A 17,675-nucleotide genomic window follows, 5' to 3' on the forward strand; every position below is an offset into this window, starting at 1 on the left:
CCCAACAAAATAGACAAACTCATCTGGGGATGATTGCAGAAATCCTGAAAATAGCACCTGTTGGGAGGTGTTTGAGGATTGGAGTTCTAAACCCCTGATCTATGATTTTTGTAAATGATCACTGAAAAACAAAAACTGCAATCCTGACACCCCCGGCCCCAACCCCACAAGACATAGACCAAATATCTGAGTATGGTATCTATTTACTGAGCCATTTACATCCATAAATCCTCAGAAAACAGCTAGATTATGGCAAAATTAGGGGTCAGGTGTATTTACTATTACTGTAATTCTGTGTTCACCAAAGTTTCAAATCAGAGCACCATCGCCATAATTTGTTATGGGGCTGGTGATATGGGGCTATTTAACAAACTCTGAAAAAGGTCACTTTCCAGAGATTGTCTCCGGTAGCTAATGCTACCTCAGCTTTGATGGGAAAGGGATCTTCTGATCTCTCCCTGGCAGATTGGACTCTCCTCCCTTCCCTCCTTTCACTAACATACCTATATCTAGCATTGAAACATTGATAAGGGAAAAACGTGTGTTGACATTTTATTTCCTGAGTGCTGCCTGATTGGCTGTAATAAATATACATATATATATATATATATATATATATATATATATATATATATATATTCTGCTAAGTTCGCTTAACTTACAGGAAAAGGCCGTACCTTATTACACAGTGGGTCGGGCCGTTCCGGCCGCTAAGTGTGTGCACTGAACCTCTATGAAATGTATGCACTCTGTGTAAGCACGCCGACCCGCTGTGAGCACAATGCAGCTACACATGTGGGTGAATACACCTTAAACCCTTAACAGAAATGGAATGCAACACCAATAGTTATATGTTATGTTGTGGTCCAAAGCAGCAACAAATATTTACTAAAAAGGGGTATACACAGAAATACAACAATATCACAGAGAAGAGGCTACAACCAATGGATACATACGTTTGTTCGCCTGCGCCACCCGGATCCGGTCCTCAGTCAGTCAAGCAAGATGACCTTCAGAGAATTAACCTGAGACCGGCCAGGAGGCCTTGTTTTTATACAATGGTCCAAAACACAATACAATGGGAAATGTATGCTCTTCTTCTATTGGTCCGGGGTTGGGACATTTCCTGTGCACTTGGGATCATTGGTCAGCTCAACCGGTGGGCGATTACTAAGTCCTGAGATGTGATTACTGTTGTTTACATTTGAGTTCCCGCCCCAAGACCAGTTAAACCCACCACATTATCATACATAAATCCGGTATTGCTAATAACTTATTGCCGCAATATGAGACAATATCCTCACACCCACTGGATTACTGCTTATGTGACCCTGAACAATATGATCCCACACATGATACATTTCTTCATTCCCAACCTCATGATATGTGTGTGTGTGTGTGTGTGTGTGTGTGTGTGTGTGTGTGTATATATATATATATATATATATATATATAGTTTCCTGCTATCACAATTAGTTATGAAATATATATACATGGGTTAGATTTATTTAAACTATGTGTATGAGAATATTAATGTTTTACATTTTATATATCATACATCAAATGTCTGATCTGTAAATGTCAGCTATTTAGTGGTTTTGCAAGTTATTAAACAAGCAAGGGTTTGGCTTGTGTTTGTGTAGGATATATTGTTCTCTTGCTTGTTCTGACTTCCAGTGCAACAATGACAGTCCAGCATCTGTTGAATCAATATACAACTCTAAAACAATTGGGGCAAACAACGGTATTTGCACATTCCCTCAGGCCAACGTCCATCTTCTATGATCACAATGATAGCGTAAACAATACAGTCTGATACATTCAAGACACTGTTTGTAATTGAGTTCCTGGAAGTATCGCCTTTGAATGTGTATGAGAGCAACTTGCTATTTTGTGACAATAATTTATGCACTATATAGATAAAATATTGAATATGGTTTTGTGGCTTTTCTATGCGAATGCGTATGTTACCGTATTTACTCATACCACATGCTAATACGCAGGGCTTCACGAGCCAATGTACGCAGCGTCCGGGTATGCGCACGTACAGCAGGTACGCACCCGCACAGAGGCCACTCTGTGTGGTGTTTGCACATGTTGAGTGTGGGTATAATATTTTCGACTTCGACAATATATATATATATATATATATATATATATAGAGAGAGAGAGAGAGATCGATAGAAAACGATACTCTGTATACTCTGTAGCCTCTTTGCTGGGACCGGGTGCTGATAAAACACAGAGTGCAGAAAGTTCAATGCATCAAAATTAATGGGCCCTACACACTGCGCGATGCGCCGCTGAGCTGCTCGATGTCGGATACAACGTGCGACCCGGCGGCGGGGGGGGCTTTCTTCACTCCCCCATCACCCGGCTCCATATCAGTGCAGGCAAATATGGACGTGATCGTCCATATTGGCCTGCATGCACAAGCGACGAGGCACCAGCAATAAACGAGCGCGGGGCCGCGCATCGTTAATCGCTGGTGCCTCCACACTGAAAGATATGAACGGTATCTCGTTCATTAATGAACGAGATCGTTCATATCTTTCACTTATATCGCCCAGTGTGTAGGGCCTATAAGAGCCATATGAGTGAATCCAGATCTGTTAATGCAGCAAGGTGCAGAGGACCAGTGTTAGATCCAGGGGAGGGGTGACAGAGAGACCTTAATAGGATCAGAGAGGTGTTAGTATGGATGGGGGTGGGCCAGCAGCAGGATGGGTACATTTATTATGAATGACATAGGAAATGGGGGGTGACAGCAGATGGCCGTGTTTTACTGTCAGAGACGGCATTGATGCAATACATTTACAATTCTCCATCCTCTTCCCACTAAAGGAAAAAGACAGCAATGTAACCTGAAATGAATCTTGTATTCCACATTAGCGCAGGGAACCAGCTGGGATGTGAGTGGTATCTGATTTAATCTATGAGATCAGCTCTAGGCCATCTGTCTGCTGGGACAAACTGCTTCTTACCGGGGATCTACTGAAATAAGGGCAGCAGTAACGTCTCAATATTTATTACTAGTCGTTGTTTTGCCTGTACCGAGGCACTGAGGCATCTGCATACATAAAAAGGTGCTGTGGTTTTTGTTTCTTTCATATTTGTATAATTATCTCCTCTCCTGTAACATACCGTAGAGGGAAACTATCTGTATAGATTTTTTTATGTTATGAACTAATAGTGAGAGGGGTGTTTATGAAACTGATAAAAATGGGTCCGAAAAGTCATACCAAGCCACACGTTACCACGTTACCAAGTTATTTTGGGACTTATGTACTAATCCTTGGAGAGAGATAAAGTGGACGGAGGTAAAGTACCAACCAACCAGCAACACAGTAGAAAGATATTTTATTATATCCCAAAATATAAACTCTTTCATATATTTTCTTATTATAGCCATACCAAATATGTAGACTTTCTCATGGTCCAGACAGTGATGTGAGTCACAAAAAAATACTTTTGAAGTGAAATTAGTTGTTGTTTTTTTTGTTCTGCCAGAAGTGCCCATCATTGAACGGCTTTCAGGGTGGCAATAAGTAAATTATAGGGTAGGTAGGCAAAAGCTGACAGAATGATAAGGATTGTGGTGTTTGGGGCACATTCTGTATACGTCTCATACCTTCCTCTCAACCTTCAAATATGCCCTTGACCCTACCATTCACAGGAAACCCTCCCTTGTTACTATTGGGCTCTCATATTACTGGCCAATTTCTCCCCTCACCTGTGCCTCTATTCTTCTGAAGCAGGTTGTCTGTAACCCCCTAATTTCCTTCCTCTTCTCCTATTAAGGGGGACATGTACTAAGCAGTGATAAAAGTGGAGAAGCGAGTCAGTGGAGAAGTTGCCCACCGCAACCAATCAGCATTGACGTAACATTTATAACTTGCATACTTTAAAAATATACAGAGCAGCTGATTGGTTGCCATGGGCAACTTCTCCACTGGCTCACTTCTCCACTTTTATCACTGCTTAGTACATGTCCCCCTTAATCCTTAACACAATCCAGTCTGGTTCTCCACAGAAGTTGCCCCCACCAAGGTCATCAACGGCAACAACCTCCCCAAACTCTTACGAGCAAGGCCCTCTTCCCTCATGTGCTTATCCTTTTTCTCACTTTAATAATCTTCAACTGCACCAAATCCAGCAGTCCTCTGCCACCTGATACTTATTCCAGTGTCATCTGCTGATGTAGCTATGTGTATTTACCCTGTACTTGTCCTATATTGTCATCAACTGTAAAGGAACCCATACTCTAGAATGATAATGCCCGATTTCATCTGATTTCGGGCATTCGGCCCGATATATCGGATGAATTCAGGCATTTTGGAGGTGTTTCCGATCCGTGTTCCCGTGAGCATCGGATCGGATCTTCCAGATTGACCGCACTGCACTAGCGATCATGTCCAACCCCGCAGGCATGGCTGGGATCGCACAAGATACATCATATGCAAAAGGACCGCATACGATGTATCTTGGGCGATCCTGCCGCCTGGGAGGCTGCCGGGGTGATCGCCTGCGACAAGACGGTCGGACATGTTGCATAAGTGTATGGGGCCCTTAAGCTGCTGTAGTCCTGTTTTGATTATGTATGTACTCTGTAACTGGGCGCTGCGGAACCCTTGTGGCGCCATATAAATAAAGGATAATAATAGCAATGATAATAATAATAATAATTATTATTATTATTATTGCTTAATCCAGGGGCCACTATTTTCTTATACTCCTTGACCTCACAGCTGCCTTCAATGCTGTCATTCACCCCCTCCTCCTGCAAACCCTCCACTCATCATCTACCATGACACCAGATTCTTATAGTCCACCTCTTACCTGTATAATCACGCCTTCTGTATGTCTGCCTTCACCTCTCCTCCGCCCTCCTTTCTATTGATGTTTGCTGAAGATCTTTCCCCTTCTCTTCTCTCTCTTGACTGTTCCCTCTCAGTGCTCATTGTCCTCCAATACCACCTGTATGTTGAGGACACTCCACTTTACCTCTCATCTGACCATCTCTTTGGAATCCTTGCAGCGCCATATCATTATAAGATAATAATACAGAGCTTGGGTTGATGTGTCACTATGCAAACACAGTGTCACCCCAAATAAATGGCATGCGACATCGGCAGCCACAAGTTCTATTCTCCCTCTATGGGTGTCGTGGATACCCATAGAGGGGGAATCAGTTCTGTACCTGTGATGTTGGTGGTTATGTGACCAACGCTGGTATCCCGACATCACACGGGAGACTGGCACCGGAAGACCGACTGCCGACATCCGAATATATCAGGGTAACTGATAGGGTAAGGGCCTGTGTTTGGCGTTAGGCACTGGGGGGAGGGTCAGCCCCAGTCACCCCCCCCCCCCCCCTTCCCCGGAGGGATAGGGTGGGGTTGGGGTGGGGGGTAAAGATACTTATCCCCTCCAACATCGGGATCTTCGATGTCGGGATGCCGGTGTCGGTCATGTGACCGCCGGCATCCCTACGACCGGTATATCATACCTAAACCCATGTCAGATTTGTGCTGTCTGTCACTAATAAACTAGTCACTATAGTAAATACTGCTAATGCCTGCATGATAATGTTCCAGCTGCATCATTTTCAAGGTGATTCCACAGCGCTGCTGACGTTAGCGCTGGACTCCAAAGGGGTAAGTATTTTAAAAAATGGGTGCAGCGAGAGCAGTGCCCGACACTGGACTCCGGAAAGGTGAGTATTAAAATATGGGTGCGGTGTGTGCGGTGTGGGCCCCCTCTGGGGCCATGTACACCGCACACACTGCACCCATTATAGATACGCCAGTGGGTATATTACTAAAGGTCGGTTTTAGTCAATGTTGGTCAATTTCAGATCGATCTTTCATCGATGTTGGGCTTCAAGGGTTAAATGAATATATATATATATCTAATAATCCTATACCGGAAAATTAGATACAGGCGCTATTGATAAGAAATTAACCACACTAATAATTTGACTCGTTTGCAGCTCTCACACAGTATTCTGAAATAGCTGAAAACATAGAAATATATATAGACTAAACTATATAAGAGAGCGCAAATAAGAATTAAAAACAATTTATTATTATCATAAAACCAATTGGTGAAAAAACCTATTATGAACAAGGAAACACATCATCATTTGAATACATAAAGGCACCAAAGAACTGTAGAAGAATGATGCAATGCAGTGTATACCAATATCTTATTAATACAGATTAATAGCGCTACAGTCCTTATTGTTCATCTACTTCGGACTCTCCTGGACTTGTGGATGCTTCAAGCTCTTTTTTTGTATTACCACTGACGTGTCTATATTAGCTGATGTCCACTGGTGTTATACTTAAGATATTTATCCATATACACTTGTATGTGCCACTTGAATAAAGGATAATTATTTTGTAGCTAGGAGCCGTTATGTTTCTAAGTCCAGTTTTGTTATACAGATTGTATGCCAATTATATAGACTCAGCAGCAGCTGATGTATCACTTATACTTTGTCCATTATGTGACACAATTGGTAACAGTTCCTACCTAGAGGATAAATCAGTGAAGCTTTAATCTCACCTCACCGTGACCAGAATCTGTAGTGTGAGGTTACCGGAAAGAAAGCAGTGCCCGGCTGCGGCAGCACGCCGCTGGATGTTCCCTTGCTGGAGTCGCTTTAATTACCGGAACCGGTGTTTGTTCTCGTTCTGGCCGCGGTTATCTGCTTTTGTTGAAGGGAGCAGCACCTGGCTGCAGCTACACGCCGCTCAGCCTCGATTCCTCGGTGCTGTTTGAAGGACTCCTCACCGGAGCTATTCTGCGTTCCCACCTTGGCAGCAAAGTAGATACAGCTGTCCTGAGTATATTAGTGTTTCCAAGTCCAATATAAAAATGTCCTTGACGCGTTTCTCTGACGTACACAATTGTCGGTTTCCTCAGAAGGTATTCCTGATGCAGGGGGATATGGGGTATTTAAGAGCATCAGCCACCAATAGGTATTAAGGTGGGTACACACTAGTAGATATATCTGCAGATCAATTGATCTGCAGATATATCTATATACGGATCGGGCAGTGTGCTGTGCATACACACTGCCCGATCCGTCGGGGGACTGACGTCATGAACTGGGCGGGCGGGCGGGCTCGCCCGCCCAGTTCACCTGTCAATCACCGCCGGCCGCCGCAGCATGTGTACGGGCGGTCGGACGACCGCCACGTACACACACAGCGACGCGCCAATATATCGTTAGATATATTGGCTGTCGGCTGTGCTGCGCGGCCGACGTGATACGTCTGTGAACAACGGAGTTCACAGACGTATCGCCCGTACACACTGGCCGACGGTCCCGCGATGTATCGGCCGTGCAAGAGAACGGCCGATACATCGACCAGTGTGAACGGGCCTTTAGTTACTCCCATGTTAATTGCCAGCAGGTATTCCCTTCACCTGCACATAAAATGCATGCAGGTGTGCATCAAGATTGGATTTAAAAGTGTGGTTTAAATAGCATCAATAATTCAACAATGCATAATTTATACACAAAACATATTATAAATATAGATTTATATATATAACCAATTTGAATACAATAGTTAATTTAAAAAAACATTAAATAATAATAAAAATAATGATGAAGGTAGGAACTGTTACCAATTGTGTCACATAATGGACAAAGTATAAGTGATACATCAGCTGCTGCCGAGTCTATATAATTGGCATACAATCTGTATAACAAAACTGGATAGAAACATAACGGCTCCTAGCTACAAAATAATTATCCTTTATTAAGTGGCACATACAAGTGTATATGGATAAATATCTTAAGTATAACACCAGTGGACATCAGCTAATATAGCCATGTCAGTGGTAATAAATACAAAAAAAGAGCATGAAGCATCCACAAGTCCAGGAGAGTCCGAAGTAGATGAACATTTATATAAGATATTGGTATACACTGCATTGCATCATTCTTCTACAGTTCTTTGGTGCCTTTATGTATTCAAATGATGATGTGTTTCCTTGTTCATAATAGGTTTTTTCACCAATTGGTTTTATGATAATAATAAATTGTTTTTAATTCTTATTTGCGCTCTCTTATATAGTTTAGTCTATATATATATATTTCAAGGGTTAAACCACACATTTACTAGTTTATTTTTTATATTAATTTTTGAATGTTAGTAAATGTGTTGTAAATGTGTAAACCTGCAAGCATTGGTGTTTCTATAATAGGTGTAATGTGTGCGGTGCACACGGGCCCCTGGTTTCAGGAGGGGCCCGCACTGCACACAGTGCACCCATATTTTAATACTCACCAGCGTCGGGCACTGCTCTCGCCTGTGAAAAGCTCAGCCAAAATGGCCACCGCACATGTACAGTAGCCAAATTGTTCTCCGGAACATAGCAGACGCCATGTTTCCGGAGACCTGCACATGCGCAGTAGACTCCGGAAGATTGCCGGAGACTAATGCGCAGTGCAGAGGAGGGGGCCCTCCCAGAGGTGCACACGGGCCCCCTCCTCTGTTAAAGCGCCCCTGCCTGGATGCCCAACATCGATTAAGATCGACCTGAAATCTATCTGGAATCGTCAAAAATCGACCTTTAATAAATCTATCCCATGGTGTCCATGATCCAAATTATATGGTCACCGGGTGGATAATGGGACTACTGTACGGGGGAACTAGGAATTTGCTCCATAATGTACATGTATTTCCAGCAGTCCCCTAAATGTTTATCCAGCAATAGTAGAAGATACTGTCCTGTGCAATCTGCTTTAGGCTCTGTAAGACAACCAGCATTATCATCACTAGGCTTACTTATCCCAAGTATCCAAACTTTTTGAAGTATCCTAAAATCTAGCAGCTGTCTTAGTTATCTTCCCCACAGGCACATTTCTAAACATAGGAGTGGAGGCGCAAGTACAGTGGTATCAGACTGGTAGTGCATGTATTCTGATCAGCAGAAGGCCATCCACTAAGTGTCTGCTGCATTATAACCCTACAGTAGCACAAAACTCTCTGACTATAAATGGCTCATGACACCAATAGAGAAACTAGATAGATAGATAGATAGATAGATAGATAGATAGATAGATAGATAGATAGATAGATAGAGTATGTGTGGCATATACTGTGCCTGTACAGGGGACCATGCCACTTTGCCATAAGTCTCTATTAGAGCTCTCGCTGGATTTCTGTCTCTGTACAATCAGAGGTCTTGTCTCCGTAGCACAATGGTATGAAAGTTACTGTGACAGGCAATTATTCTGTGATTCACTGTGGAAGGGCGTCCATCCTGTTTGTTTAAGGGGAAGGAAGCTTATCCCACAGGCCCTGGTTTACCCCGGATATCTATTTATACAAATTCCATGAAATAAGCATAGAGAATAGTTATTTTTATGGGTATGCCAACCCTTCCTGGTTAAACCGCGATAGATAGATAGATAGATAGATAGATAGATAGATAGATAGATAGATAGATAGATAGATAGATAGATAGATAGATAGATAGATAGGCTATTCAATCTTATATGGTATAATGTTCTCAGCTGAATATATTTGCAATGAATATAAACTGATCATTGGAAAATTGTAAATCCTTCCATGCTTAATTTATACTATTTCTCTTTCAGATCCGCAGGAAGATAACAAGAACAAGGTGTCTGACCAACAGTGAAGAAATTTCTGGAGTTATGGAGACAATGTCCTCCAAGCATCTTTGAGGCCCTGTGTGGTGCATTCCACGTCACTGAAAGGGTCTATACGGAATTTCCTTCGTCCCCATTGCTGTAAATCCAAAATGCCGGCAAAAACTCCAATTTATTTGAAAACCTCAACTCCCAAGCGCGGTAAAAAGCCCAAACTGCGAGATGTTTTATCAAGGGAGATGATCAGCCCCCCTCTGGGAGACTTCAGACACAGCGCTCACATTGGGCTAGAAGGAGAAGAGGACATGTTTGGGGAGCTTTCGTTCTTGCAGGGGAAGTATGACGTACTTCCAAACCAGGTACGTAAGTTGACCATCCAGAGCGCAGACAACAGTCTGGACCAAGAGTTTCACTCTCACGACAGTGATGGGGGCTTCCGTCCCTTCCTTAAAAATGCAGTCTCTCTCCCTGTCGTCAGTGGCACACAGGGTAAGGAGAGAGCCCCTCCAAAACCTCCCAGACTCCACTTGGAAGAAGTCCCAAGCCAGCGTTCCATGTCCATCAGCTATGGGGAGGGATGCTTTCGCAGTGATGAAGAGATGTCCTTTTCCTCTTTCTCAAAAGAAGAAAGCAGCCGGTTTCTGACAGCTTCAACCAGCTCATCTGATGGTTCCATGACTGAGAGCAGCATGTTCAATCCAGAACATGGGGCAGACGTATCACAAGACAAAACGGACAGCTCCGTCACCCACAACCAAGACATTCCTCCTACTGAGTCTCTCTTCGGGCTGGAGCTGGATCTCGGCCCGTCAATCCTGGACGATATCTTGCGGATAATGGATGATTATAAAACTTAGTGATTAAACGAACACACCAAAACCTTGTATATAGACATTTATGGACACTATTTATTATTGTACAGGAATGCTCCAGACAGCAAAATGTTTGACAGACTACTATCATCGGGACAATATCTCTCTGTGATCAGTGATTATTGCCATAGGAACAGTATTTTATAGTAGCACAATAGGTGTTATGGCATAGTGTATGAATAACCTTGCTGGTATAAGACCTATAGAACCCTAGGCCATATTCCTTACCTGTTTCACTATTTAAAGCAGAATGCAGGTTGTTGAGTATCTTTCATTTTGTTACAACGTAGTGTAAAATTCCATATTGTCTACTGTACCCTACTGCAGCAAAGTAAGCGACCCCCCCCCCCCCCATACACCCCCCTGTCATACATTCTGACCCAACCCAGAAAGGTGTCCAGTCAGAAGGTTGACGGTAGCCAAGGTTACTGTTGTTCTTCTGACCAGATACCATTCTGAACAATCATTGAGAACAAAACAGTTGTATTGGCGTATAAACTACGTCTCAGGCAATATTAAGCAAACACGGTACCTAAATATAATGGGTGTTGTAGCATTTGTCGACGTTGAGAATGTCGACATGGACAGGAGGGTGACATGTCACATGTTGACATTCATGATGTTGTCATAATGTCAACATTGCCAGAATATCAACATTGTGACTGTGGACAGGTGGCATGTACAGCAGGCGACTGTCCGTTCTGGGCAGGAGTAAGCCTAATTCTACCCCTACCCCTAAAAATCATACAAAATTTGACTGTCGACTTCCATCGTCGACATTCGCAATATCGACATGGCGTCATGCCGCTATATTGAATGTTGGTGTTATTTCAACATCAACATTCAGACCATGTTGACATTCTTGTGCCGACATTCAGAATGTCAGCATTATGACCATGTAACACATGTAAGTCTGTGATAGACATGACAAGTTGTTTTTACTGTTATTCACATTTGTTTCCTCTCCTTTTGCCTACATGATGTGCACTGAACAGATACTCAGAAACAGTGTCCTTAATAACTGGGAACCAAAGACATCACGCTGCCATTCTCACTGGTGTAGTGTAGCTAGTGACATCACTGCTGCCATCATTCTCATTGGTTTAGTGTAACTAGTGACATCACTGCTGCCATCATTCTCATTGGTTTAGTGTAACTAGTGACATCACTGCTGCCATCATTCTCATTGGTTTAGTGTAACTAGTGACATCACTGCTGCCATTCTCATTAGTTTAGTGTAACTAGTGACATCACTGCTGCCATTCTCACTGGTGTAGTGTAGCTAGAGGCATCACTGCTACCATTCTCACTAGTGTAGTGTAGCTAGTGACATCACTGCTGTCATTCTCATTAGTTTAGTGTAACTAGTGACATCACTGCTGCCATTCTCACTGGTGTAGTGTAGCTAGTGACATCACTGCAGCCATTCTCACTGGTGTAGTGTAGCTAGAGGCATCACTGCTACCATTCTCACTAGTGTAGTGTAGCTAGTGACATCACTGCTGTCATTCTCATTAGTTTAGTGTACCAAGTGACATCACTGCTGCCATTCTCATTGGTTTAGTGTAACTAGTGACATCACTGCTGCCATTCTCTTTGGTTTAGTGTAACTAGTGACATCACTGCTGCCATTCTCATTGGTTTAGTGTAACTAGTGACATCACTGATTCACAGGGAATGAATAGGTTACATTGGTCCGGCACAGTAATGGCGGCCTGCACTCTGTATAACGGAGATGCCCAGTCTCTTCTTAGTGTCGTTAACAATCCACAATCATATGAATGTGTGTTACAGCTTTGGATTTTATATATATATATATATATATATGCGGCGGGATGTTATGAATTCAGATGCAGCGGCCGTGCAGGATGCCGGACAAACGTGGACTTTTTTTTTTAAAGGGGAAAACATTTACAAAGCTTTGTAAATGATTGCCCCTTTAAAAAATAAGTTTGTCCGGCATCCCGCACAGCTGCTGAACTCGAACTGCATTACATCCTGACCATGGTTTCTTAAGGCTTCATATCAGCAAAGTTGACAAACTTAAATATTCACACCTCATCCCTTATGTGAACCTTTCTCTCCTCCGTCTATTATGGAGCTAGAACATTTTCTGTTATCCGAAGTCTCATTTTCTACAAATAACAGAAATGGATTCAAAGTGCATTTCCTGGCAAGTGAAGAGACAAAATACCGGATGTGTTATTAATAGGAAGCTAACCCTATAGTTTTTATTTTTCCTTTGTATTTGTCTCATGTAAATATTAAAGTATGACCATATAAATATATGTATGTTAGGACCTCTCCTAAGTTTTGTGATGCCCTATAGGTCTGTGTGATACATCTCATGATATAGTACAGTTACCATGATTGACTCTCTATTACCCATAAACCTTTTACCTTTACCAGAGCTCTCCTGTCAGTCTTACTGAGTGGCGATGATCATATCACAATGAAATAACTATGGACGATTAGGTCCTAGTAGAGAGGGCAATTAGGTCCTAGTAGAGAGGAATATGTGCAACATTCACTAGTAGACAGAAATCTGTGCAATATTATTGGTCCAGATTAGGACATCATTGTGGAAAGGATCTGAATGGACTGTGGCTCTTTTAAAAATGTCACTCAGTAATGACTGTCACTACACCATTGCTCCAGCACGGAGTATGGACAACATGTCCTGTTAGGATTCCCTGAGGATTGGATGGTAACATACATGTATAACATAGGCACAATTATGAATATATTGTTATTAAGGAACCAGAGCCTGTCTCGTGGTTAGTGAGAGTCACTTCTGGGACCGGATTTAGGCCGGGTTACTGGGCATGTGGTGCTGGATGAAGGCGCACTGGTTTCGGGACAGGCTACTGTATAAGAATTGCTGGAAGAAAACGCACCAGATTTGGGCTGTGCTACTGCACGTGCACAAATTCCTTGTGTATTATGTACTGATATACTTGGCAATAAACCGATTCTGATTCTGATGGAATCAGGCCCACCGTGATCACCTCAAGCCCACTCTCCAGCAGGGGTAACCCACTCAAGGCAAAGGGCTAATGCCATTTGAAGATAGTGTTAGCCCACGCATGCAAGATCCGGAAAGCTACACTTTGCAGAACTTGTGACATACCATCCCCATAGAAAAATACGGTGATGGCTCCTGCAAGAGTTGACAGATATCTCCTGTTTCCTATCGTATTACATTGTAGGTAGCAGCTTCCATATATCTAAAGGGCAGAACTGCGTAATAAATAGGCTCTAAAACTTTTAAAACACAAAGCACAGGAAATCAAATCGGCATTAGGTGACTGACTGATAATCACACATCACTATCTCTAGTAAATTCTAGGCCTAGGAGGGACTGGTCCATAAAACAGCTGACCACTGTGGGGACTGTTATATTTGTGAATAGAATGTCTTGCAAACACAAAAGAGTTTGCATAGCTCAGAGACACCTTATTGTGTAGGGATCTATGCCTTATATAAAAGGTCCTCCTGGGATGTCCTTGGTATTAGACAGAGGAGAGAAAGGGATGAAGAGTGCTCAAGTGAAACTTAAGTAATAAATAAGATATGTACAGACGCAGATTTAGGGGTAGGCAAAACAGAACCCCCCCTAATGTTATTATTTTAGTTGAATGGTTATAAGCCCTCACTACATGATAGCCAATTTAACAGAATAATAAATAAAAGCCACTTAACTATTAAAAATGTTTTAATTTTAAATATTTACTAAGTAGAACAACTTTCATAGGCAGTATGTGCATGTCTTACCTGGTTACACTCTATTCCAGTGGTTCTCAAACTCAGTCCTCAGAACCCCACACTGTCCACGTTTTCCATGTCACCCGGCAGGTGAACTTTGTATCACCAACTGTCACATTTTAAAAATCTACAGGTGACCTGGAAAACATGAACCGTGTGGGGTCCTGAGGACCGAGTTTGAGAACCTGTGCGTTTATTCCATATAGCAAATGGTACAGAAAAGTGGAAATAGTTTGCAGTTACTGATACGTTTCAGTCTGACAGTACCAACACAAACATCCAAGTGCCCTCCCCCAACAGGTGCCGTCCCTAGGAAATTCACCACTGAATATGTATCAGCAGTTTTTCACGGCACCGCTAGGCCAAATGTTTCTTACTGAGAAATTCTATTTATTTATTTTTTAATAATTAACTTGTTATGCTTACCTGTCCTCCTTAGGGTCAGTTATGTGATGGTGGACAGGGTTACGCTTCTGTTTGTCCACACATTTTATGGCTGGCAGGTAGCAGCTGTTGTTTTGTCATATGAGCTATAACTAATTTGATTTATTCTTGGACCACCAACCTGTGGCACCACAACGGAACCACTGCCCTATGGTGAATCCCTACGTGGTACCTTATACTGTATAAGAATTATATGTGTTCCGTAGATCTTTATTATGCAAACCTCTGATGCTTCCTAGTATAAGAATGATATACGATCTGTAAATCCATAGTGTTAAGTCCTGTGGTGGATTCTAGTATAGGAAAGAAGCATGATATGTAGAACCTTAAGGGGATGTCCTCAGACAGTCCCTAGGTTAGGAAGGACACATCGTAAGTATGGCGAAGTTCTCAGGTGGTCACCAGTATAAGACACATGTTTGAGGGATGGTAAACTTCTCTGATAATCCATTAATGATAAGTGACACAACATTGTGAAGTCCTAGATGATCCCCAAGTATTAGAAAGACACGTGATATGCGGAATATAGGAATGCAGTCCTCAGATGGTCCCAGGTATAGGTGAGACATGTGATATGAGCAATATAGGAATGTGGTCCTCAGATGTCCCAGGTGGTATAGTAGAGACGTGATATGTGGAATATAAGGATTCGGTCCCCAGATGGTCCCTTGTATAGGGGAGACATTTGATATGCCGAATATAGGAATGCAGTCCTCAGATGGTCCCTGATATAGGGGAGACATGTGATATGCAAAATATAGGACTGCAGTTCTCAGATGGTCCCAGGTATAGGGGAGACGTGATATGTGGAATATATGGATGAAGTCCTCAGATGGTCCCAGGTATAGTGGAGACGTGATTTTAGGAATATAGGAATGCAGTCCTCAGATGGTTCCAGGTATAGGGAAGACATGTGATATAGGACTTCGGTCCACAAATGGTCCCAAGTATAGGAGAGACATGTGATAAGTGGAATATAGAATTGTGGTCCTCAGATGGTCCCAGGTATAGGGGAGACATGATTTTAGGAATATAGGAATGCAGTCCTCCAGATGGTCCCAGGTATAGGGGATACATGTGATATAGGAATTTGGTCCACAAATGGCCCCAGGTATAGGAGAGACATGTGATATGAGGAATATAAGAATGCAGTCCTCAGATGTCCCAGGAATAGTAGAGACGTTATATGTGGAATATAGGAATGCAGTCCTCAGATGGTCCCAGGTATAGGGGTGTGACATGTGATATAGGAATTTGGGCCACAAATGGTCACAGGTATAGGAGAGACATGTGATATGAGGAATATAGGAATGCAGTCCTCAGATGTCCCAGGAATAGTAGAGACGTGATATGTGGAATATAGGAATGCGGTCCTCCAGATGGTCCCAGGTATAGGAGAGACATGTGATATGAGGAATATAGGAATGCGGTCTTCAGATGTCCCAGGAATATTAGAGACGTTATATGTGGAATATAGGAATGCGGTCCTCAGATGGTCCCAGATATAGGGGATACATGTGATATAGGAATTTGGTCCACAAATGGTCCCAGGTATAGGAGAGACATGTGATATGAGGAATATAAGAATGCTGTTCTCAGATGTCCCAGGAATAGTAGAGACGTGATATGTGGAATATAGGACTGCAACCCTCAGATGGTCCCAGGTATAGGGGAGACATGATATTAGAAATATTGGACTGCAGTCCTCAGACGGTCCCAAGTATAGAGGAGACATGTGATATGCGGAATATAGTTTTAGTGGGGTGACGCACATAGAAGGGTAATCTAATAAAGCAACCTCCATGAGGTATGGGGTTCCTGGTCCAAAAATCACACTGACTGCTCCATCTGGGCTCATAGTATCTATATATAAGTTTATCTACAGAACACATTACAGTTACAAGATAAGGGGACTGTGGTCTGCTTTTTTGCAGCTGATCAGAAAACAGATAATGAGCCTCACTCTGCCTGCACATCAAGGCTTTGCAGCTACTGGAGATGTAATAAAGTGATTCGCAATGTCGGCCATCGCAGCAGAGTGCAGTGGGTATCTATGTGGCTACATACTGTAGCTACTATACAGTCATTTTCCTTTATTATGCTGACTGCTGTCTTGTAATGAAGAAGTGTTCCTATGAGTGATTTATCTTTGTTACACTTTGTGCCGAGAGTTTTTTAAGTTGTGTGTTTTATATTTGTTGACAAGTTAAAGAAACTATTACCTGGCTTTATTGAAATGCAATACATGAGGCATACTTGCCTGCCTGACCCTCTCCAAGAGGGAGAAAATGCTCTGTTCCTGGTCTTTCCTGGTAATGTATGATTGCCATCACCTGTGGTGAGCTAGTTAATTGATAAGAAAGGTGTTTCACCACAGGTGATGGCAATCATACATTTCCAGGAAAGTCCAGGAACAGAGCATTTTCTCCCTCATGGAGAGGGCCAGGTAGGCAAGTATGACATGAGGTCCTCTACTGCAGTCCCAGAAAAATATCAGACTGCACCCTGTTCTTCCTGTTAAAACAAGCACCCAATGATGCTTCTCCTGAGTCCTGACAACAAATGAAACCAATCAGTAGTTATCCATTGTCCTTCTCCGCTGCCCTCTGCTGGACTGTTTTGGTAGTACTACAAACATTCATTTTACTTTCCGTTTTAGACTAAACTTCGTCTGTGATTTCTGTATAGACATTATCCTATTTCTACTTTACATGGAAATAAATATTTGCAACAATGCTTTTATATTTATATATTGTTTTCAAAATTAATTCTCTACTATTCATAGATCACTATACATATTCCCATCCACTTTCTCCAGGTAGAGAGTCATTTCTTTGTTCATTTTAATAAAGAAAAACTCTATAGTTTACTTATTTTGTGAAGTAGATTACTAATTGTGTGATACCTACATATTATACTACTGTATATAAAACTAATGTGCTGTTAATAGATATGAA

General features: G+C 42.3%; 1 protein-coding gene across 1 annotated transcript in view; it reads left to right on the top strand.

Annotated features, from left to right (window-relative positions):
* LOC134949195 (cdc42 effector protein 2-like) overlaps positions 1 to 17,461 on the top strand; it is a 49,941-nt gene extending 32,480 nt beyond the window's left edge. The window contains exon 2 of the mRNA XM_063937645.1: positions 9,623 to 17,461. Within this exon, the coding sequence (XP_063793715.1) occupies positions 9,790 to 10,494 (705 nt within the window). The 5' untranslated portion in view covers positions 9,623 to 9,789 and the 3' untranslated portion in view covers positions 10,495 to 17,461. The remainder of the gene's footprint in view (positions 1 to 9,622) is intronic.
* Positions 17,462 to 17,675: the final 214 nt, after the last annotated feature.

Source organism: Pseudophryne corroboree, chromosome 8, assembly GCF_028390025.1.
Source record: "Pseudophryne corroboree isolate aPseCor3 chromosome 8, aPseCor3.hap2, whole genome shotgun sequence".
In the NCBI taxonomy this organism is placed as follows: Eukaryota; Metazoa; Chordata; class Amphibia; order Anura; family Myobatrachidae; genus Pseudophryne; species Pseudophryne corroboree.